The sequence below is a fragment of the Amblyomma maculatum genome, chromosome 1 (assembly GCF_055883805.1).
Source record: "Amblyomma maculatum isolate TAMU_Amacu chromosome 1, ASM5588380v1, whole genome shotgun sequence".
Lineage (NCBI taxonomy): Eukaryota > Metazoa > Arthropoda > Arachnida > Ixodida > Ixodidae > Amblyomma > Amblyomma maculatum.
Genome location: NC_139344.1, coordinates 236,528,907 through 236,552,814, shown reverse-complemented (window position 1 = coordinate 236,552,814; position 23,908 = coordinate 236,528,907). Strand labels below are relative to the sequence as shown.

Below are 23,908 nucleotides of genomic sequence, written 5' to 3'. Positions count from 1 at the left end.
AATAAGCGAAGATAGGTTTTTTTTTTGTTTTTTTTTTTTCGACGAAGTATGTTTTCTAACATTTTCACTACGCAGGCTGAGACATACGGCATTGAGCATTTCAGTTCAGCTCTGCCGAAAGAAAATGAACAAGTTAAATCCAGTCAGTGCAGTTTTCTTCAGTATTTATCTCGCTCAGCGGCTGTGTTATAATTGTGGCGCCTAGCGAGCGAAGCGCTGCCAGAACGATTGGTTTACGCTACGCTCTTCCGGAGATGGAGTAAATTAAGGAGTCTATATTTTTATTTACAAGAAGCATCGCATTTGAGTTGAAAACAAAAAGAAAGGTTATTGTAAAACAAGGTTTTTCATATGTTCAAAATGCAACCGGTATCATGACATCAAATGAGGATTCAGGTTAGCATTCAGTTTAACACATCGGGAATTTCCTGTGCGGAGTCTCGAAACAGGTTCCAAGAGAAAACCGCGCTTCCGAAAGTGCGTGGTTATCCGATCAGTTTGACAGAGAATTACACTGGCGATACAGAACTATTACAGAAATCCTAGTGACTTCCGAGTAAAAAGTGACAAAGGGAAGTAGAAATGTTTTAGTTAGCACGGCAGAAATATGATACCGCAGGATGCACCTGCGATCGGCGCCTTCAGTTATCGGGTCTTAATGTATAAATAGTTCTGCCTACTGCTTATGGTTGGGATCTCCCTCGCAGTTTAAAAACTGCAAAAAGGGGATGCACTAGTTAATCTCCCGCGGTTTTTCCAAACAGAATGAGAACCCGCATTGAACTTTCCACGTCGGCTCTGTGTCGACGCTGCCGTGTGCGATTTCGCTTGGTGTTCCGTGTCGGTCGTTCTATTATGATTCAATGCAGTTCGTGCTTCGCTCAGTTGTTCTTGCTTTTATGTGTTCACAACCGGGCCACGATAGAAGCTTTGAAGAAAGACTTACATCAACGTGGAGTTTGGGCAGTTGGACAATCAGGACGCTTTGCGAATAGGCGATGTCCTTTTCGTACGAGACGGTTGCCTCTATCGAGATCATGCACTCTCCGCGGAGCGTCTTAATGTAGTCTTGCGGTCGGACGGTGATGTGGAACGCTTTCTCTGAAAAAAGCGTTAGCAAATGAAAATTGACGACGTGCCAGCAAGGGGGTTTCAGAAAGGAAGTTCTCGAGGAGGCTTTTATATTACTGCTGCTTGGTTCGTGCCAGTTGAAAACGCTGTAACGTATCAGATATCAGAGTCTGTTTTCAGGGGTTGGTTTGTATTGCGCAAGCATCAAATACGCTGGAATTTTCGCTTTCCGCCCATACCGTAATTTGACCGCTGCGCTCGGGATCGCAGCCACGAGCTTCAGAATGACCAAGCTGCACCAGCAGGTAAACAGTCAATAACCGCTATAGCTCCTACCTCACATGACATCTATACAAGTATTTACTTAGCTTAATTTGAGTAAACGTCCCATGTATGTCGCCGTGCTGGCGTAAGCACAGCAACTACCGCCACACGGGTTCAGCGAAAGGGGTTGGTCCCTGTGCAGACATAAGACCTCGCTCGATTCTGCCCACCTTGGCCACCGGCCGGCAGGGTGACGTTGTAGGCCGCGGTGGTGATGGTCTCCGGAAACTCGTTGTTGTAGGTGACCGACGTAACGGTGATGGTGAGCGTGGCATGACACGGCTTGTGCTGGTTGTTGGTGACGGCGCAGCTTATGCCGATGGGTTGACCCACGGGCACCTTTTTCTCGTGGCGTACTTTCACCGCTACCGGCTCCTCCTTGGCGTGGCGCGCCATACTGATCGCTGCGGAAACGCGCGCCGCATATCACTTAGCAACGGATTTAATGTCAGGCTACTTCATATTTTTTAAGGCGAAAGCCTTTAATGCCTTATCGTTGTCATGGACAAAATGTGTCCCGCTTTTGCGGCGGCTCTGATTTGTCGAGACGGGATGACGTCATAGAGGTCTCGACCAATCACAGAGCACCACCACAGTATGCGCCAATGCGTGCCTTACATGGCCATATGGCAATCGATGATCAGTTACTAATTTTTAAATAAATAATTAAAGAGTAAATATGACTAATAATGACTAATTATTGATCTAAACTTAGACGTTTCTAGACGTTGTGTAGAGAATGCTTTCGCCTTTCACTACTTTAGTCGCTGAAGTCCCGAGCAATTTTTGCGAGTAACGCTGCGATTTAGCCACGACTGGCGATGCGTGTACAACTGAAGTATCGGGCCTTAATAACGTGTCCTTAAGGCACTTCGCTGCACGGATGCAAGGTGAAATGACTATGCAGCGTGTTCACCGGTAAGAATCCATGGTCCTTAAATTTTGTCTTTGTCACGAAATGCAGATGGAAAGTATGTGGTGTGCTGCAATAATGCATGCTGCTGTAGACGAACCGCTTAGGAATAGCTGGTGACTCGCCCGACGTCATCGGCCTCGCTTCAGCGGGCATGGTGGTTGCCACGCTGGTCTAACCTTTGCGTTTCTCTTTTTTCTTATTTCATTCTACATACTTTCTTAAATTTGCATACGCCTTATTAGTAGTTCATTAGCTACCAGATTAGAACCGTCGTTCTTTTCTCCTTCGGAGATTCATGGCGGGACCCTAAGGAGTTTAAGTCCGACGCGAAACTTCAGAAGTGTAGCCATACATCTATCGTCGTAAAAATAATTCGAACATAAAAGAGTCGAATGCCACTAGCTTGGTAAAAGCATTAGAAAATATGCGTGCATTAATATTACGTACGTGCACTCCTTGCTATCAACACACAAAATTAAAGAAAGGGTGATGACAACTCTATCCAATCATTGATATAAGTAAAATTTTATTATCGGGTTGTCTGGCTGTGTTGACGCTTGTCCGGTGGCAAAAGAATTATTCATGGCTGAAAAAATTGAAATTCAGCTTTTTTTTTTCGCCCCTCCATTAAAACTCACGACGTCTGCACCGACCGCTGTTTCAAAGTGAATGGCAGTTGCGTGGTGTGGCCGCCGGGAACTATGACGAAAAATTCTACGCACGTGGCTTACTTGCAAAATTGCCCAGTTTTGGTGACAGCTGCATTTTGTTTTCTTTTTGTACTTTCTAGCCTCTAAAGACTCACTTTTCGTCAGTGAGGCTCGATTTCTCGTTAGAATGCTGTAGCATACCGACACAGGTCAACATAATTCACCCTCACTACCTCTTTAGATGACTCGCAAAGAAACCAGTCACACGAATGGAACGTCCTAGCTAAGTGCGTCGTGTCACATCGCGTATTGCTTTCAGCACTGCGCATTCTCGTGGCGCTTTAAAGTCGTTGTGGGCTTTTCTTAATGTTCGAAAACGACCGTTAGGTACATGATTAAAGCAACGAAGTTCATGAAATAAAGGCATGCAACGTAGCTTTGAAATGTTCCTAATGTGTGCGGGACCTCGCTGTAAGCTTATCTCGCTATGCGCTGTTCTGCAGTGGTAGAGTTTTTGCTCAAGAATAAACGTTCAGGTGCCGAAAGTTGCGGCAGTAAGCGTATTGGGATTCAAAAGATCGGGGTTTTTGCGTCTTTGTATACATCGCCAGGCATCCGTCGCAATCGACTTACGTCGTGCCTTGTAGGTGTGAGTGATGTCCTGCATCATGCCCGTCCCTATCGCCTCCGTGGCGACTAGCCTGCCGCACCTGAAATCATGCGCGAACACCGAGTTATCACATCTAGGATATGCAAAGCAGGGATGGGCGCAAACTTTAACGCCCTAAAACGTCGCTCGCAAGCACCACCATATTCAGCTGACGTCATTGTCCTTCTCCGTGGTAACAGCGTGAGACATTATGTCGTATCAAGTTAGGCTTAGACTAAGCCTAGACGTCCCTGTTGCTACGGTAACTAGGCTGGGCCACAAGAGCGTCGACGGCAATTTTTTCTTGCTCGGAGTAGAACGACTGCATTAGCGTAGAGCTTTCGCACCAAAATAAGTGGTTGGGCACGGTATACTGCGGTCAGCCGAGCAGCGCAGAAAGCGAGCCCGTTTAATCGCAACTTACAGCCCTATATAAATGCATAGCACAGAGGGAAAGACTCAGAGGCCAGGAAAATGCACTTTTCTTTTTGAAAAATAATGTACTTAGAGTTGCCTTTATTAAGCTGCGAATGGTGCTAACGCTAGCTGGCCTGATAATATTCAAACAGTTACTATCAACTTGTAACTTGTGCAGCAATGCGAGTAGAATACGGAAGAGACGACGGCAGACGCTGAGGGGAAGAGTCTGCTCTACTCCCTCTGTCTCTGACGTCGTCCCTTCCGTATTCTCTTAGCACTGCTACACAAGTCACAGTGGACCGATGAGCCCAGCAAAGCAACACTCCTGGATTAGTTTCGGTGAAATCAATCTAGAAATAATAGTTTTTCTTGTTTTAGAAGTATAGCATGCAGATTTCAGAATGAAAGCTGTCTATGCAAAATCGAGAAGTACGGAAAGGAAGCCAAAATTTTCCAAACGTGCGCTGGCCAATGATCTCCCGTTGTTCGATAGCAGCAGCATTATCCGTGTATATTTAACACACAGTTACCGTACCCATGCAGTGAAACGCCCTGTTATGACACTATAGCTACTTGTAACATTGAGGCCACGTAGCGGCCTCTCACTGCGGCCATTCGCGAGTACTAAGCTTTAAATGCAGAACTGGAGCGCCCATGTATCTACGCTTTTCGGCAGCGGGCACCGGATGGCGGGCACTGGATGGCAAGCACAGTGATACACTCGCTTGTCTGCGCCTATAGGGTGGCTCCGTGTCCACATTTTGTGTTTAGTATAATTACAACAGCTCCACTTTATTCCATATACTTAATTTTGCGCCGTAGCAGTATAATTCCTAAAAGCTGAATCTTCGGCTTTCGCGGCCACGAGGTTGTCCACCTCAAGCGCTGGCATGGAGGCACCATGTATAGTTTTAGGCCGCTCAAACGGCGCTCTCTTTTGGGGGTTTTCGAGATTTGTCGCCATCTACGGTCTCTTACCCAGCCAGCATGAAACATCGCTACAAAATTGGATTATGTTGGAAGTGCAACGGGCCTATGCAGGGCCCGGCACTGCAAACAAGGCCGATGCATCACCTTCTTTCCCAGCAGCGAACGTCACGACTGTGGAATGGGGTATGAAAGGTTGACCGATAAAACTGCGATCATGGATGCGAGTAAAGTGGCCACTCGACTCAGATCCGCGCTAGCAGCTTCATTTAAATGTTGACCTTTCATGGGTTGTCAGGCAGTCGTGACGTAGGTTGCTTTGCTGCGCTGGCCTTGTCCAAGATCTTGGTGGTGACGGCTGGGAGCACTACGCCGATCGGGATATACATCAGTGCCTGCTGTATTGATGTCTTCGCCCTCTGAAGAGGAATGTGTGGGTGACTTTATCTATTCTCTAAATCCTCACACCTATGCAACTTAGAAATTCCGTCACCAGAATTAGCATTGCGACAACTGCCCGGTGGTTGCACGACGAGAGGACGGGGCTACAGCCACCATGCGCCTTACTGGTTTTCCAGCACTTTGAAGAGACGCCAGCCAGAGGGATCGCTCGGGTCCGCAGCGAAGTAGCGATAGACGGCCTTGACTGCGGCGCGCGCGACGTTGCCGTCGTATGGCATGTCGATCTTGTCCTCGAGCACGCCACGCACCGGAAAGGGGCCCACCTCGAAGAGCCGGGACTCTGCATCATCGGGACACCGGTGCCACGATATACGCCAGCTATTCGACCACATCGGGCAATGGAATACGATTGGTGTCGAATAGTGCCGTAACTGGGCGCAAGTTTTCAATCCTTGGTGTCCGGCCACGAGTCTAAAACACCTGCCACGTCCGAGAAAATTGGCGCGGCATGTTGGCAGAAAACCGACCGATGCACCAAACACGATAATTGGCAGAGCGCGTCTATTAAACCGCAGATGGAAATCCATGGCGGTGGCTTCGAGGATTGGAGCAATTTCAGAACGCTGAAAACTACCTGGCCGTACTCGTATGCGCTGTGGATCACGTGCGCAGAGCAACACCACGCTCGCCGCGCACTTGCGATGCGTTGGCTGTACGTGTTCGGCGCCTTTGGTTATGGCCTTGTAATGCCTAAGCAATGAAAGTGTCGCAGTAAAGTTTCGTACTTGGGACATTTCATAGTTACTGGCTACCTCAACGAAGAAATGCAATAAAGTTTTAGGTTTATTGCGAAAGTGATGGTAAGCGCATACGATACGTAATGTAAGCTAATTACGTGGATTTTCCAACGTATAATGACGATAAAACTGCATTCGCTTATTCAGGTGGTATAAATAAATAGCGAAATTTGTATATATATAGTGTTAAGCGAGGATCCAGGCACTGGTAGCGAGCAGGACCGGAACGGTGGTGGCTTAACTTGTAGGCTCGTAGACAGCTAGTCGGCGAAAGCGCTTCCTCTTTCTCAGCGATCTGTCTGCATAATCGGAACTTCTTTACAATCTGGCCCGCGCATAAAAGAGAAGCCATCCAGGCGACTCAAGGAGACGAAAGAATAGCGGGATCGTAATAAGGCTTCACACGGTCGACGTCCACGATCTCAAGTCCACGGTGGCGAAGATAGGTGGGAGCGGCTAGCGGTTCAACTTGGTAATTGACGGGAGAAGTCTGGTGGAGCACAGATATAGGGTCCGCGGTATTTGACAGTAAACTTGCTGGTCTAAATGGCGGTGTTGATGGGATGCAGAACCATACGTGAGCACCGGGAGGGAATATATATATATATATATTCCCTTTTGCGTTATTTTAGAGTGCAGAATGAAATCCTAATGAAGTCATTACTGAAGAGCGAGCTTTTTTTCTGCAAGCAAAGTAAGAACAGCATAAAAGCCACCTCTAGAGAGGCAGCTAGTCGTAGATAATTAGTAGCGTTACAACTTTTTTTCCCAATATTTCTTGAGCTGGTACTTTAAATTCCACCCTTCCACCCTTCCAGCCTCATTAGTATTTTTTAAGTTGCATGGAGCACAATGGACTGCCCCCTTGATTCTGAACAGCTGTTCAAGGCACGGTAAGGCAGCTAGTGCTTACGGATGCTCAGGCCTTGAGGCGTGCCATCCAGCACTTGCCAGCCATCGTAGCCACCAGGCAGATCTGGCCTCCGCATCCAGCCTTCATTCCAAACGTGGTAGTTCCTGTGGGAAAGCACGGGAAAAGACGTGAACTTCGGGCCAGGCATGCGGGCTGACGTCATTATTCTTTATTGGAAACATACAGCTGCCTGAAATGATAACCAAGAGTTGCATGGCACTGTGTTCACACACTCTCAAAACCGGAATCAGTGAATAACCGACCTGTTGGTCTCCAGTTTTTAGGTAGAGCTGCGCATAAATGGTAGTAATGGCAGTCTATACCACTCGCGATCAGATACAATGCCGAGTTTAAGTACGTTCTATGGCTTCCCGTCTGATCACGAGCGTGGAAATGATTGAGCCCATGTTTTATGTATCATAACCAGCGATGATTTTTCACTAAGTATTCATTAAGAATTTATTTAAGGTAAGGAAACGCGTCTCTGTTTGTTATTCTTAACCTGTAGTGCATACATTAAATAGTGAGAAAAGAGGTGCATTTACTATGCTCGACAAAGCATGAGTAAGTGCTGTCGATATTTTGCTTCCACATCTCGTTTTTACGTCCAAAAACCAACATTATCAACTACAGCATAACATATAACTTTAGCATAGGGCTTATATTTCTACCCCCGATAATTTGCTTACGACCTTATAAATACGGGAGCATCAAGCTCTTGCTTGAACGTTCGTCATTCGGGACCGCACGACCATTGGAGATGCCGTGAAACACTTAGCCAGCGCTTTCCCTAAACTCATATAGCATAACTGCACGGAAAAGAGAAAAAAGTGTGAGCGCTTGTTTAATATACGAAATCCCTACGATTGATGGATAAAGTAGGCACGCGCTTTGTTTCACGTTAAAGCACCCAGCCTGCTATGCTATCGAATATCATCTCGGGGCACTAGACGTGCATATGCAGCTGGTTCGTTCTCAAACCAAATGTGCTGCATTAATTGCAACCAGCTGCTTGGCTGCCGCGCCAGCCAGTGAGAGGCAGAAGGAACCCTTCCCTCGGTGCACCGCTTCTTTCCTCCTCGCCCGTGGTTCAGGACAGCAAATCTCACATATAATCTTCGATTTAATTGTGTTTTGCGGCATCTTTTGAAGCAGCGCTTTTATTTGTGTTTCGGATCTTTAGCCAGATCGGGCGGTAGTAAAAATTGTGTAAGAACAGGTGGTGTTAGCTTTATATTTATGATGTGGCCGATTAATCCGCATAACCTCAAAAAAAAAAAAAAACACATCACACTACTCTTCCAGAAGGGAATTGTTCTCCTAAGACGTCCAAAGCTCCCTGGAAAGTCGCCGTGAAAAGTTGTTGAAATACGACAGGAAAAATGGCTTCTAGCGGATGCGATGAGAACACTAGTGCTTAGGAGGGTCTCTTTGCTTCCCGCGTGTGTGTGGGTGCTCGGAAGGGCATATAGTCGATCGTTTGTTTGTCGGCACAGCTAACGCAAATTACTGTGGCACCGAAAGTCGTCGACAGTGCGCGCCTGATTGCTTACCATCCGGAAGAAGGCTCTCAAGGGTAACAAATTATGATTTCAGGCCTTTTCTGGGGCAATGCAAGCGCCATGGATCGATAGAGGTCTCGGATAGAAGTGGCAAAGCGGTGAGATCAACGGCTATCTTGGTGTGAAATGAAGAATGTGAGCTCAGATTTGCCCGGCGCATCATCGACAGAGTTCTAAGCCACTGCGAGCGACTTCGCGCGCGCATGTGCAAGCTGGAGGTACGGTTTAGCATAGCTGACTGTCTTGGTTGTCATCATAGAAATTAACAACCTCCCGGAGCCATTTGGTGGCCTCATTTTTTTTTTTTTGCTGTTGTCATGATGGCTTGAACAATGTGTGAGACTCGTTCATTGGTATGTCATGTTCATTCCATTCCAATCTACCTCCCTCATATTTTCAATGTTGTGCCTCTGTAAACGTCCTATCAGGGGTAAAAGCCTGGCATTCTCTGTCACAATCCGCTAATGTGTCTCAGGGGATATTATTTTCGGCTACTGAGTCCTGGGTCGCCAGTTCAATGCCGGCCGCGAAGGCTGCATTACGTTGCGTAGCAGAGGTTGTGTGCAGGAGGTGAGATGTGTAATTTGCTATCTACATCGTCGACAATAGTAGTTTTCAGTGGAAAATGTTTTGAAGGTCTTGAATATGTGCATTCCGAATGCTGCTGGCCGCAATATTTGGATCCGTCTCAGCCAGGCAATGTGCAATATTGTGCGCTTTGGCCGCTTTCATTCTTCACCTTAACGACGCGTGCGGCCGTGTCAATATGTCGCGCGCTGCTCCGCTCCGGCGTTGAACCCGCGTAATATTTCAGTTCTTGAACACGCTTGCGGATTCCGGGATGACATTTCACTAATAAAAGGTGCCTGATGACAAATTATATGACGGTAATGATTTACACCCATTTCAGTGGTGGCTTCAATAGGTTTCAACTCATTCAGCAGTTACTATGAGCGCCCTCAGAATATCATGAGTACACCTATATGCGTAGCTTCTATAGGCTGCATGGCACTGGGGGCGGCGCGCGTGCTATCGGACAAAGGAAAAGCATGGCAATTGACTCACTCAAGATTGCTCGTTGACAAACTCTGTCAGAGAAGGATGTATACTCGTGGCCTATAGAATGCGTGGGATAATGTATGCTGCTAATGCTTGTTTGAACTCTGCGCTAATCATTGGAATAAAGACAAAAAAAGTGCGATCGTCGAGCTATCGACGAGCTGTTCGTTTGCGGTACTCTTTTGGTTCGAACCCAACATATAGCGCTTGGGAAAAATTTGCGCAAAGAAAACCCAACATAGCCGAATTGGGTCCAGTTATGACCTCGCGACCCAAAGGACTTGGTTACGAGAGTTCGGGCAGCGGCTTCAGCCAATGGAGTCCCGGACTGAGGACCCGACCATCTCCGCCCTCAACACACCAGCCATTTTCCCTACCCTTCATGAGAATATACAGGGTTTCACGTAACTCGAACAAAGGAGTTAAAAAAAAAACCAAGCTTATAGCTGGCTGAGACCAAAGACATAAGGTTGGCCGACATGTAGTGCTCCTCAAAGTATTCTTATATTACGCTCAATTAGCTAATTAACTCAGATGAATTATGCGAAACCTTTATTATTTAATTTAAGGCCAAGTGAACTTCATTAAGTTGTACCGACCCAGTTTCTTCTATTAACCTACCTCCTACGTGTTTTTTTTCTAGCATTTAGAGAGAGCCCGCAAAATAATAATAAAAAATACACCACGTGACTGCGGTCCTCGGCTTCCGTATTGCAGCACTGCCAAACGTGTTTTGAATTAGCGAAGCGTTCATGGTCCCCGCTTCGAAATGAGCTGCCCCGACGGACGCCACTACCAACACAGTTTCAAAACTGCGTCAGCGCATTCTACCGGAGCACAGAAAACCCGAGCCACAATCAGCGATAAGCGATAGGCGAGCCAACTACATTAATCTCGGACGGCGATTTTATCAAGCTATATCACACTGATTAAACAAAAAAGCAAGAAAAAGTGCTCAAGTCGCTCAATTCAAGGCAGACCCGCCTATTTTTATATTTGTGGCATGGTGCAGCCCGCAAAATGAGTGGTGGTCGCTCACTTGGCCATGGTCACCACGCGCGTGGTTGGGGGCGCAGTCAGGGTACGGCCCATCTACCTTGGTCAGGGGTAGGGAACTCCGGCTAGTTTCGGTTTCGTCTACTTCAGCGCACAAAGAAACTGATGTTTATCAAGGAATGACTCCCTGTTCACGCATGCGGCGCGGCAAGATACAACGGGGACCGAGTTGACTGAAATGCCGGCATCAGGAAATGCTCAAATCGCGCTGGTAGGCAAAGTTTTTTTTTTTTTTTCGACGCTTCGATAGTTTTTCCTCCAGCCGCTATGAAAGGCATTGGCGCTAGCTTCTTAAAATGGGGGCAATTGGCTTTTATGGAAGTTTGCTGCCCCTGGCGCAGTCACGTAACATTTGTTTTTCGTATTTCGCGGGCTTTCACCAAATGCCGGGAAAAACGACCGCGTCATAGGCACGTTGGTAGAAAAAAACTGGAAATGTTTCCCAATCTCCTCCACAACTTGATAAAGCCCGCTTGTCCTCAAAATGAAAAATATATAGTTTAAAATTTATCTTCATTATTTAACTAATAGAGCGGAATGTAAAAGATACTCTGAGGAGCGCTACATAACGTAAAATGATACGCCGTTGGTTTCACTAAGCGCTTTTTTTTAATCCCTGGTTCAAGCTATGTGAAACACCCTGTATGTGTGATGTAACTTTCCAACGAGACAGCGTTAAGATATCATGTCGCAGAAAGCACGGTGATGGCGTATATTTGGCCACGAGCTCAAAATCCTGATCGGTCAAAAGTCCATAACGTCACAACCACATGACCTCGCAGTCAGTTGAGCCGTTCAGTCGTGTCCGACTCTTCGTGACCCTATTGACCATGTCACGCCACGCTTTCCGGTCTCTCACTATCTTCCTAACATCACATAACTTCATCTGCAGTGCCTCGAGGATGCCATCTAACCATCGCATTCGCTGCCTACCCCTTCTCCGGCAACCCTCAACCTTTCCCAACATCAAATCTTTCTCCAGCGACTCCTCTCTTCTCATCAGATGACCAAAGAAGCTGAGCTTTAACTTTAGAATTTGACCCTCCAATGAGCAGTCAGGGTTTATGGTCGACAATATTGACTGATTTGATCTTCTGGCAATCCAAGGAACTCTCAAGAGTCTTCGCCAGCACCACAATTCAAACGCGTCAATTCTTCGGCGGTCAGCCTTTTTCACAGTCCAACTCTCGCATCCATACATCACAACTGGAAAGACCATAGCACGAGTTATACGGATCTTGGTTGGCAGACTAATGTCTCTGCTCTTTACTAGGCGGTCAAGGCTAACCATTGCTCTCTTTCCCAGAAGCAGGCGTCTCCTAATTTCATGGCTGCAGTCTCCTTCCGAGGTAATCTTGGAGCCCAAGAAGAGAAAATCTGTCACAGCTTCCACTTCTTGTCCCTTGATGCTCCAGGACTTGATAGGGCAAGAAGCCATGATCTTTGTCTTTTTAATGTTCAGTTTAAGCCCAAACTTCCCACTCTCTTCTTGTACGCGCATCAGAAGTCTTTTGAGTTCCGATTCACTTTCTGCAATTAAAGTGGTATCATCCGCATATCTAAGGTTGTTGATACGTTTTCCAGCAATCTTCACTCCAGCTGAAGACTCGTCCAGACCGGCCTTCCTCATGATGCACTCTGCATATAGGTTAAATAGGCAGGGCGACAGTATGCAGCCTTGCCTCATTCCTTTCTCAATCGGAAACCAATCAGTAAGATCATGCCCAGTTCTGACTGTGGCCTCTTGCCCTTCATACAGGTTCCTGGGGAGACAGATGAGGTGAATTGGAACTCCCCTCTCTTGGAGAGCTTGCCACAATCTGCTGTGATCTACGCAGTCAAATGCTTTCGCATAATCAATAAAGCAGAAGTAGATGGGTTTCTGGAACTCTCTTGCTTTTTCCATGATCCAGCGAAGGTTGGCAACTTGGTCTCTAGTTCCTCTGCCCTTGCGAAACCCAGCTTGCACGTCCGGAAGCTCCCGATCCACATACTGCTGCAGCCTACCTTGGAGGATTTTCAACATCACCTTGCTAGCATGCGAAATAAGCGCGATCGTGCGGTAGTTGGAACAATCCTTGGCACTGCCTTTCTTTGGAATGGGGATGTAAACTGACCTCCTCCAATCCTGTGGCCACTGCAGGGTTGTCCAAATCTTCTGACATAATGTATGCAGAATGTTAACAGCGTCATGGTTGAGGTTTTGAAGCAACTCAGCTGGAATGCTATCAATTCCGCTAGCTTTGTTCTTAGCAAGGCTGGTTAAGGCCCATTCAACTTCACTCTTCAGGATGCCCGGCTCAAGATCAGTTATCACAACCGTCTTATGTTGGGTTTGCACATTCGAGTCCTTCTTGTACAGTTCTTCTGTGTATTCCTGCCACCTCTTCTTTATCTCTGCGGCTTCAGTGAGGTCCTTGCCTCGTTTGTCCTTTATCACGCCCATCTTAGCACAGAAGCTTCCTTTGATATCTTTGATAGTCTTATACAGAGCTCTTGTGTTCCTTAATTGGCTGTTGTCCTCAACTACTTGGCACTGTATGTTCAGGAAGGCATTCTTATCTCTCCTTGCTATTTTCTGAAAATCCGCATTGAGAACCTTGTATCTTTCTCTTTCCCCCATAACTTTTGCCATCCTCCTTTCCTCAGCTATTTGCAAAGCCTCTTCAGATAACCAGTTTGCTTTCTTGCATTTCTTTTGCTTTGGAACTACCTTAGTAGCAACTTCTTGTAGTATATCACGAACATCAGACCACATCTCTTCGGGCTCTTTGTCTTCTAGATCTAATTCTTGAAATCGATTCCTCACTTCCACAGCATATTCTAATGGAACTTGATCCAGATTATACCTGAAAGGCCTTCTAGTTTTCTGCGTTTTCCTCAATCGAAGCTTAATCTTGGCAACAAGAAGCTGATGATCGGTGCCACAATCGGCCCCAAGCCTTGTTTTTACTGCTTGTATAGCGCTTCTCCATCTCTGCCGGCAAATAATATAATCGATCTGATTTCTGTACAGACCGTCCGGTGAAGTCCATGTGTACAGGTGCCTCTTGTGCCATTGAAAATGAGTATTCGCTATGCTCAGGTTGTTTTCTTGACAAAACCCTACTAGCCTCTGCCCAGCTTCATTTGGCTCACCAAGACCGAACTTGCCTGTAATTCCGGATATTTCTTCACTCCCTACCTTGGCATTCCAATCTCCTATGAGAAAAACGACGTCTGATGATGGGGTGCGGTCTAAAAGGCATTGTAGGTCCGCATAAAATCTCTCAACGTCAGCTTCTTCAGCAGTAGTGGTCGGTGCATAGACTTGGATAACTGTTATGTTGAAAGGGTGACCTTGGATCCGAAGTGAAATCATTCGGTCGTTTTTGGGGTTGTACCCTAGCACTGCTTTGCCCATTCTTCTGTTTACTATGAGAGCGACCCCATTCCTTCTCTTGGATTCGTGCCCACAATAAAAGACATAATGGTCGCCGGAGTTAAATTCTCCCATTCCGGTCCACTTGAGCTCGCTGATACCCAAGATATCAATGTTCAATCTGTCCATTTCTCGCTTGACGATATCCAGTTTACCTTGCGTCATAGATCTTACATTCCATGTTGCTATGTGATACATCTCCTTGCAACATCGGACTTTCCGGTCGCTTCCCGACACATCCACAACTGAGCGTCCTTTTGGCTTTAGCCCAGCCGCTTCATTCGTCCTGGAGCTACTAGGAATCGCCCTTTGTTCATCCCCAGTAACATGTGGGACGCCTTCCAACCTGGGGGGCTCATCTTCCGGCGCCATATCGTTAATGGTATTGTGACTGGCCATAGGGTTTTCTTGGCAGGAAATGCTGGAGTGGGTTGCCATTACCTTCTCCAGTGAATCACATTTTGTCAGAACTCTCTGCCGTGACCTGTCTATCTTGGGTGGCCCTACACAGCAGAGCTCACGACTTCATCGAGTTTCGCAAGCCCCTCCGCCACGACAAGGCAGTGATCCACGAAGGGGACATGTGAGACACATGACCTCGCACAGGAATTTAAAACATCCGACAGCACTCATTAAATGTGACGTCACGAGTGAAATGAAAGTGGTTATTACATCACATGTAATGCGAATTACAAGTCGCCGCATGTCTGAAATTACTTAATGTTATAAAGCAATTGAATTCCCCCGAAGAAAACTTGAAGACCTTTAGGCGGGATTCGGACCATGACCCCTGTGCTGCAGTAAGACGTGATACCAACTAGGGTACGTAAGGTACGCTTGTATGGCTTTGGAACTAGCAGGCTTAATTAAAGCACACCTGTGAATGTGTCGTATGGCCTTTTGCCTAAAGTTGTAATTTACCACAGTATGCTAATCCGTATGCGTGGCGTGACATGGTCCATAGGGTCACGAAGAGTCGGACACGACTGAACGACTGAACTGAACTGAATGCTAAGGAGTATGTGTGTTATTGTATAGGTTACTATTACGTAAGTAATGATTAGGCGAATAACAATGTGCATTTTGGAGTTTCATATTTTCTTTGCTGTATAGTGGCGCGGCATGAGGCGTCCACTGGAACCCCTATTATGTAATGTAAGCCGCTTGCCCAGCAGATGGCGCGCGAGCAGTATATACTGCCCGTTGTCTTTGATCCATTTTTTAGTGCTGAATTTGCGTCCGGGTGCACGCACGTTTATGGCTTCAACGTTCTCAGCTCGTACGCGGGCTTCGCGGGAAGAAAACTTTCCAGAGTTTCGCATCCCGATAAAGTTAATTTCCTCCGAATAATTTATTCTTCAGGCTTCGCAGAATGAATTTCTCAGTGCAGAAGCATCCCAGAGGACTACAGGCCGCTACCGCGTCATAAATCTCATATTAATTGTTCCTATTATTTCTTGGGTGTCATTGCTGTCATTGATTTAGACCCCAGTCGAAGCTTAAACTTATACGCAGTTTCTGGACAGGTCACGACTGAGAATGCCAGAATATGGATCTATAACAGCATTTCATGTTTAAAAATGCGAGTGTATATATTAATACTGCGTATGCATGTTAAAGAACACTGGGTTGTCCACTGTAATCCATCTGTGTCCTTCACTACGCCATGCCTCATAACGCGTGCGCTGCTTTGGCACACAATAGAATTGCCATCAATAACCCATTGCAATTTATGGGGCTGTGAATGTAGCCCTGAAATGGGAACGTTAACGATTAAAGCACAAATATATCAGCCACGTAACTCATCCCTAGAATTGAGATGTTCTTACAAATGGGTCGCAAATGAACTTTTCCTTCCTTTATACAGCAGCTTTACCGCTCAGTGGATGCCGTCATAGAGCACCCCCTTTGCCTAAGCGTCCATGGTCGAGCGCGCGGACTTCAGCACAGCATGTCAACACAAGGAGCAGAGTGTAACAGCCTAGCTACGTCGTCTGGACGTGGGCTCAATAAGTAGCAGATGATCACGGGGTGCATTTTCTAGAGACAAGAGGCAAGACCATCACAAATGAGACAAACAACAAAAGGAAAATATCGTGACTCTAGCTTCTTCGCTCCCATTGAGCGTTAGTTAGGCTAGAGAGTTGTTAGGAAGAGAGAGACGTGTCGATTCTGACGAGCCTTTTGTAACTGGCTGAAATTTGCTCCCTGGCCTCTGTTAGGTCTGCAAAAGCTCTCCTCAACAACGAGCTTACGTAGCACTTTACTAAAACGGTCGCCGAGATGTTTCAAAGCAATTTCTGAAGCACTTAATTCCTCGACAGCGTCCTGATATGAAGATAAAGTGCCGCTGACTAAGCGTGTTACCCTCAGTGAAGCCACCGCCGATGTTGCAAGTCATGAAAGAGATGACAATCGCATGCCCGTTGCTGCGTCATGAAAAAACTTTTTCTTCTTTTTTTTTATTTTTCGCGATTGCGGCTTCGCTACTCGCCTTGTGCTGCAGTGCTATGCAGTGCAGGTACAAGAAACCGCATAGCAGTCACGTGCTAGCGATGTTTCAGCCGAAGATCGGGGCCGAATAAGGGCGGAAAACGCGTTTTTGTCGCTGAAGAACGAGAACGAACGAGTGGGCTTTAGTAAACCCCCCACCTTTTTTCTTCCTTCGCCCTTCCTTCCGTAAGGCTGTATAAGAGCGCGAATAAGGGGAGGGGGGAAGGGCGAGGGTAGAGGAGGAGAGAATATGTTAGCTGTCCCTTGAACACAGCTGGAACCGAGATCGAGAGCAGCCAAGTTGGAAACGCAAACTGTTTCGGGCGCAGTATTTCACGACGAGCAGTTTTATCCGACAGAATTGCTCGGTTACAGCTGCCCAATGTCGCAGCTGAGAACAAGCGATGCCCGGGCACGTCTCGCGCAGCGATGTGTTATTGAACCGTGTTCTGTGCAAAGTTTTGTTCGCCGCCACATGTAGGCTATCGCAAAAATAAGTTACGCGCCAACTCTTTTGACGAGAGGGCGTAAATAGCGCCAGTCAGCTCTCCCGCCACATTCAGGGCGCCTTCAAGCCTTGTCTGTCGCTGGCTTGTTTCAGCGGCGCACGAATTTGGCGCCACGTGAGATTTTCACGTTTACTTCGTCTGCGCTCGTTTCAGCCAAGTTTCGTCACGTATAGAAAGTAGTCGCAAAAGCAGCCGAGCACTCACGCTACGTCAGATGCCTGAGAAAACGACAGGAAGCTCAACTCACCAGACGCTGCCAGCATAGTGTGGTTTCCCACCGTTCCCCGGGAACCTGATGTCTAGGTTCTGTCCTCCGTTATCCGTGTGCACTGACGGGAAGTTAGTCACGACCCGGGAGGGTATCCCCATGGCGCGAAGTACTGGAAACGGCGTCACGCAAACACCATCAGCATCGAGACCACAGTGGAAAAACGGCCATCTTCCAAGAAACCATATATCTGATGCTAATTTGGGGCCAAATTCATCTCTCTCATCACCACCATCTGCCTATCTACATCCACTGCAGTACCTGCCAATGATATTAGTTACTCTCGCTATATCTCCCCAAACATCCTAATCTCATCTGCCTTCCTGATGCGGCCAACCCTTGCTATGTTTACCTTCTCTAAGAATCTATTGCGCTGTTGCCCAAGTAGACCATCATCTGTCGAATTACATGCCTTGTCATGTTCATTTTCCGTTCTTAATTTATTTATCTCGGACATCATTCAGTCGTGTTTGTTTCCTGGCTCTCTCTCCTCTCTTCCAGTCTTTTACTAATTTGCTTTTGCTAGTCAGATGCGTTTTCTGGATTCATTTCGTGAATGTCGCTATCCTACTGGATAGGAACAAACACTATTATATTTTTTTTCTTGAGGAATACTTGTAAGCTGTTATTCATGATCAAGGCAGTACCTGCGATATGCAGATCATCCGGTTATTTTCATCCTAGCGATTCTCACAGCCGGGATGTACGGTCACTACATTTACACTATTCGCTTAGTGGTTTCAATACCTCACTGCCTAACGTAATCTGATGTTACCTTCCCAGACTCTTGAAATATATTAATTCATATTCAAACGATTTATATCTTATAAGTATTGATGATGTCCTTCATTTCAAACCAAGAGCATGAAAGCAATAAGGAGCAGAAAGCAGAGTGTCTAAAACAATATTTTAGGCGTTAACGGCAATAGTATTTCAGGAAACAAAAAAAAAACAATAATAACAGCAGGAACGGTATAAAATGCGCCAACAACTGTAACAGTGGCAACGGTAGTAAACACAGCGGAGTAGAGCAATGAGCCTTCTCTTCTAGCGCAAAATCCTCGCATTGTACATTGAACTGGTGAAAACAAGTTCTTGCAGTACTAGTGTGTTAAGCGACATCTCAGATATCTATTTCGGCACAATGCGCTCTACCGAATACATTACGCAAAGTTTGCAGAAGGGGCTAAAAGTGTTGGGCTAAGTCAAGCGGTCTCTGCGCAAAACGATTGAACATGGTTCTTTTTCTTATCAATTAGCGAGCCGCAGTCTCCTGATCTCACAGAAGCTTTCGGTGAAGACCGTCTGTTAGGGCCTTAGAAATCCTCTCACGTGGAGAGAATATTTTGCGAGTGGCGACAAGTGCACCGCCTTACGGGTGTTGAGGACCGCAGCGAACACGAAGCACTGGCCGTAGTTCACCGTGTTTCCGCCCATTTCCATGTATTGGTTGAGGATGGCGGAGGTTGAACTCCAGGCGAACGGATGAACGCCGTTGTCGTAGGGTGGGCTCCACTTCCCTTGGACCACTCCGTTGTTGTCCTTAGAGTTGACCTGCGCTCCAAGAGTACGCTTTCTAATCTTCGTGTCGCGCCAGAACCCATGACATGACTGAGGCAGATGCTGCAGAGCGCTTGTATGAGGCGAAACCAAATGTTCCGCGTACAGGAAATAATTTCTGATTTAGTGTGCGCCGGCAGTTAGTGAAATTTCCCAGGAATTGAAAAAACGGAAAGGGTTTAAATTTCTAACGGCGTAGAGGAGACGGGGGGGGGGGGGGGGGGGTGAAGTCTTGAACATAGGGGAGAAGCAGAAGCAGTAGTCATCCTTGACCAGTGCAAATATATATATATATATATATATATATATATATATATATATATATATATATATATATATATATATATATATATATATATATATATATATATATATATATATATATATATATATATGTATATATGAAGGAGAGAAGCCAACAGTCGGCGAGGCCAAGGAAAGCGTAGGGGATGTTACGTTGTCTTTTTTTTTTTTTTAATATTTGCTTTGGATAATCACAGAAATTAGTAATGTAATCTTGCTTAGGGGAAAGATAATTGAACACAAAGTAGCAGAGCACCGGACGCGACATTCGGAGGTCGTGGGTTCGGAAAAAAAAAAAAAAAGACAACGTAACATTCCCTACGCTTTCCTTGGCCTCGCCGACTGTTGGCTTCTCTCCTTCATGTATTATAACGAGCACCCTCATTTCCCCTTAATTGATCGGCTTATATATATATATATATATATATATATATATATATATATATATATATTTATATTGCGTTTTAAAGATGCGCCTGCAGAAAAACACCTACTCAAGGATTGTGCAGAGAAATCGCTGCAATGCGAAAACACCGTGCAGCTCTCCCAAATGATCGCGGGACTTACGGCAATATCACGTATTAACCAATTTATATTCAAATTACCTGCAGTCTATGCATTATATAAGCTAATGGACACCCCTCTCATGGCATCTCACGTTTCACGAACTGTAGTTTAGCCTTCGTTTGCACATTAGTGGTCCCTTTTGTCTTCTTAGAGCACCGAGTATCGGTCTCGCGACTCGATCAACTAGGTTTCCCTGCCGTTTATTATTATTATTTTTTGCGAAATTTTCAACTCGTCTCTTCATCCCTTTAAACGTATTATTATGTGCTAATCGATTTTGTTCGTCTGCTGTTAGTATTACACTAACTATATCGGTACAACATATTCATTTCGTATCACTATAGTTGAGACCACAAACACTGCAAGTCTCGAAGTCTCGAAGCCGCAAATTTTGTAAAATAGCTGGCATTTATTCCCCAATCTCCACGATTACATGACGTTCTTGTGATACACTATCCATGAACACATCCACACACATCGAAATTTCGTGTAGATGATAGAAGTAAGCTAGAGGCATATTTTTCTCTTTAGAAGGCAAATAACAGTAAGAATTAATAGCTTTATTAAAACAAATAATAACAAAGAGGTAGTTATTAAGCATAGAGTCTGTCTACTTTGCAAAACAAATTTACATTTTACGTTTTTGCGCATGCATTCTGGTTTGTGCACATCGATATTTCACCCAGAAAGCACCCTCACCTACTGCTCTCGGCGCGTCTTTATATGTTTGCTGACATTAACAAACGAACCAGCACAAATCAAGAGTTGTGGTAATCAAGGCATGCTAAATGAAGAATGCAGTACAAATGGCTAAGTTACAGTCAAGGTAAAGGAACCAGTATAACCGCGCTCCCTTGCACGCAAGGTTGCGCCATGTTGGTGCAACCTCGCATGCAGCCCGTATGTATCGTTTGATTTCCAAGTGCTGTTAACTGCAATATCAAGTCGCCGTTCACACTGTAACCAGGTGAAAGGAAAGGCGCTCACCCCGGAGGCCAGCTTCCGAGACACGGCTATGGGGTTACCCCTCTCCGATGCGGGGAGTTCGGCAATTTTGAAAAGAAATTCGGCAGTGGGAAGAGACGACTTCTCAAACTGAAACGGAACAAGAGCAAGATCCAGGGTGAGCAAAGTCTGTTTTTTTTTTTTTTTTCTTCAAGCTCTCTACGCCAGGTTTTAACGACGGCATGCGTGGAAAAGAAAAAAAAAAAGAAGAAAAAATTCTACTATTGGTGGCGTCAGAGGATCATTCGTGCAAAGAAATCGTCGTGCGCGTAATTTTGGCCACCGGGATGCTACGTGCAGTACACAATAGATCGCTCCTGGCCTACGTCACGAATGACGTATCGGAGGAGGGGCGAAGGGGGCGGCCGCCACGTGGCTTGGCCGGGTGGGCAAAACATTCCGCTGCTGGTGCGGAGGATTTGGTCTTGTTTGGGGACAACTCGCTGTGTTTTTCTCAGTACCGTCAAGCTCTCGCGTGGTGTGATGCGATATTGGATCGAAGATGACCAACGGCACGTGTTCTTTCCATTCTAGAAGTGGCCCAAATGTGTTTTCAGCTGTGCAAAGAGCGAAGCGACAAACGTCATGCGCTGGCAGGCATCGATATTGTTCTTGAGAGTAAGCACGTTTTTTTGGTGTACTCGTGCGTTCACGTATTTCTGGGAAAATGAACAAGCGCCGCTTAGTTTGCTTTATTACCCTTCTGAACGAATCAAGCGGAATGCTGACCAATCGCGTTCTTAAAGCTCCGGACGGCATGCGATCAATGGCAGCTCTTTTAGATATTCTTGCTCGGCATTGAATTTATTCCAGTTCAGCAGGCCATGTTGAAGGAGCTAGCTCTCTCAAAAGACGGCTGCCAAGGTCATGCCAGCGGCATGATCGCGCAAGTACAACCGCATCCCTAGACGGAATCGTTATATATATCGCGTTCAAAGGCTATCGTGTTCCAAGCGAAAAGTGTTTTATTGGAATCATTTAAGAGCACTTATGAATATTTGTACGCCTTGCATAAATATTATTATGTGGTACAAATCGCACTTTGTAACTTTCTATACAGCGGGACTCATTCGCGTTGTATTGCTAACTCCCTTGTAACACAGTTTAGCTGACTAAGTTACACAACTAGGCGGAAATATTTTTCTTTCTTTGTCTGTCCAAACTTAACACAAACTAAAAGTGCCTGTACTTGGGAGCGAAATCATCCAGCGAAGCACGAAGCTCGCGCGTGCGCTGCTGTTTTCACTCACAACTGCCCGCGCTTCGTGGGGCTCAGCAGTCGCTTTTGTGAACATTTTCAGAAAAAAAAACAACAACAAAGAAATAAATTGATGCCTGCAATATGCCTGTATTGACTCGTTTTCCAGCATGCTATGAGTTTCAAGCGTTTGGTAGGGCTTCAGGTCGTCCGCAAGCGGCCATGCCAGTTCATGGAACAAAAATAATTGCATGCATGCTTCCCGAGACTGTCCCCTTTTTCAAGGTAAAATTGCTACTGGGTACGTAACTAAGGACTGCTGCATATTGTGCTTGATCTGAATATGGCTAACATACGATTATGAAGCAAAAAAGTGCTCAACAGAGGGCAGCTTCCCTCCGCTCCTTGCAGCAGGGAGCGACGGCTGAAAAGGACGCTTTTGCCCACCAAGCCGGTTTTCCTTCGGCGCGCCCCGGTCGTCACGTGCCGCTCTGACGTCATATTTTTTTGCAAATAGGGAGAGGTCTATGCACTGTTGAAACGAAACGGCAAATGCCCCTCAAAAGAGTACCCCCCCCCCCCCCCCTGCTTCTCCTTCCAACCAATTATGTCGGCTTATTGCCATGACGCGGCGGTTTATCGTGTCAATCCGTGGTTTATTCTCATGCATCTGCCAGTACCTTACAATGTCGAGCTAACGGGAAAAACTGATTAAGTACGACGTTGTAACGTTAGATCAACTCCCTTTTCTCTATTGCCTCTTTTGAAGGGCATTTGTCGCTTCATTCTTGAATTGTATCCGAGTGTGCCCCTTTAGTGCTACGCCCTAGGTCTGGTGAAAATAAGACTCTCTAAAGTCTTACCTCGACAGAAAGTAAGAACAAACACAAACGTTTTCATTGCGACTTGAATGCAGAAGTTTTGCTCAGTTATGAATGATTAGACATTTGAATTCCTGTCTTTTGTCCACAAAATCCAGAAGCAATGAGCTAACCTATTTCCCGTAATACAATCGCACCACGCATGTGCTTACTGCAAGGCATTGTAAAGATCATAATAAATGGAGCACAGTTTGAAGTGCTAACTATATACAGATGAGAGCGGAAGTGCATCTAGGCTTGGCTCACCTGCCCGTAGTACCATTCCTTCGCCACTGGTCCATTAAACTGCCCGTGAAAAATGATACCTCGGTCTTGCATAACGTAGAAGCTCCTTTGATGATCGTTTTCCATGAATACCATGTCTCCTGTAAAGTTTACTTTTATCACTTTCGTGCTGGACAAAACGTCGGATGATTTTGTTTTCGCTTTTTTTTTTTTTAAGACGTTGCCAATGCATCTTTTGAAGTACCGTCAAAATGCTGAGCTGAGAATACAAGGCAAAAGCAAAACAAAGCTTCAAAGCAACCTTCGAAAAAAATATACAAGCGAAAATGGCGAAAACCACTTTACAGGACTGCCCTCATCATAAAGGCGTGAGTAGGATGAGGGCAGCAGTTTTACACAGTGAAACTAATCTTGCCCGCGTGCGTTTACTTGAGCCACTCGCTAATAATGTAAGCGGAATTATGATAACGGGCTCTTTCGACAGAGGCGAACGCAGAGCTGAAAACCCTTGAGCCGCGACGTTGATTGCAACAGATCTTCTAACTTAGCTAAACAAACTAAAAAAAAAAAAAAAAAAAAAAAGACGGAACTGCTTTTGCTAAGCATATTAACAGCACCCATGCTCTCTATCAAGAGCCAGAGAAAATTGCAGCTTTCGTGGAATTCCAAGGTGTTTAAATACCCCTTTTCTTAGTTCTTTCGCGCGTAGTGAACGTTTGACTGAAATGGGCC

The 23,908-nt window shown here is 45.9% G+C and overlaps 1 protein-coding gene across 1 annotated transcript in view; it reads right to left on the bottom strand.

Moving 5' to 3' along the window:
• LOC146205956 (hemocyte protein-glutamine gamma-glutamyltransferase-like) overlaps positions 1 to 23,908 on the bottom strand; it is a 32,199-nt gene that overhangs the window by 1,749 nt on the left and 6,542 nt on the right. Inside the window, exons 4-12 of the mRNA XM_084608245.1 lie at positions 23,198 to 23,316; positions 20,855 to 20,962; positions 18,814 to 18,991; positions 17,417 to 17,549; positions 7,070 to 7,173; positions 5,525 to 5,699; positions 3,595 to 3,671; positions 1,566 to 1,799; positions 947 to 1,101 (exon numbers count right to left, since the gene is read on the bottom strand). Of these exons, the coding sequence (XP_084464371.1) occupies positions 947 to 1,101; positions 1,566 to 1,799; positions 3,595 to 3,671; positions 5,525 to 5,699; positions 7,070 to 7,173; positions 17,417 to 17,549; positions 18,814 to 18,991; positions 20,855 to 20,962; positions 23,198 to 23,316 (1,283 nt within the window). The remainder of the gene's footprint in view (positions 1 to 946; positions 1,102 to 1,565; positions 1,800 to 3,594; positions 3,672 to 5,524; positions 5,700 to 7,069; positions 7,174 to 17,416; positions 17,550 to 18,813; positions 18,992 to 20,854; positions 20,963 to 23,197; positions 23,317 to 23,908) is intronic.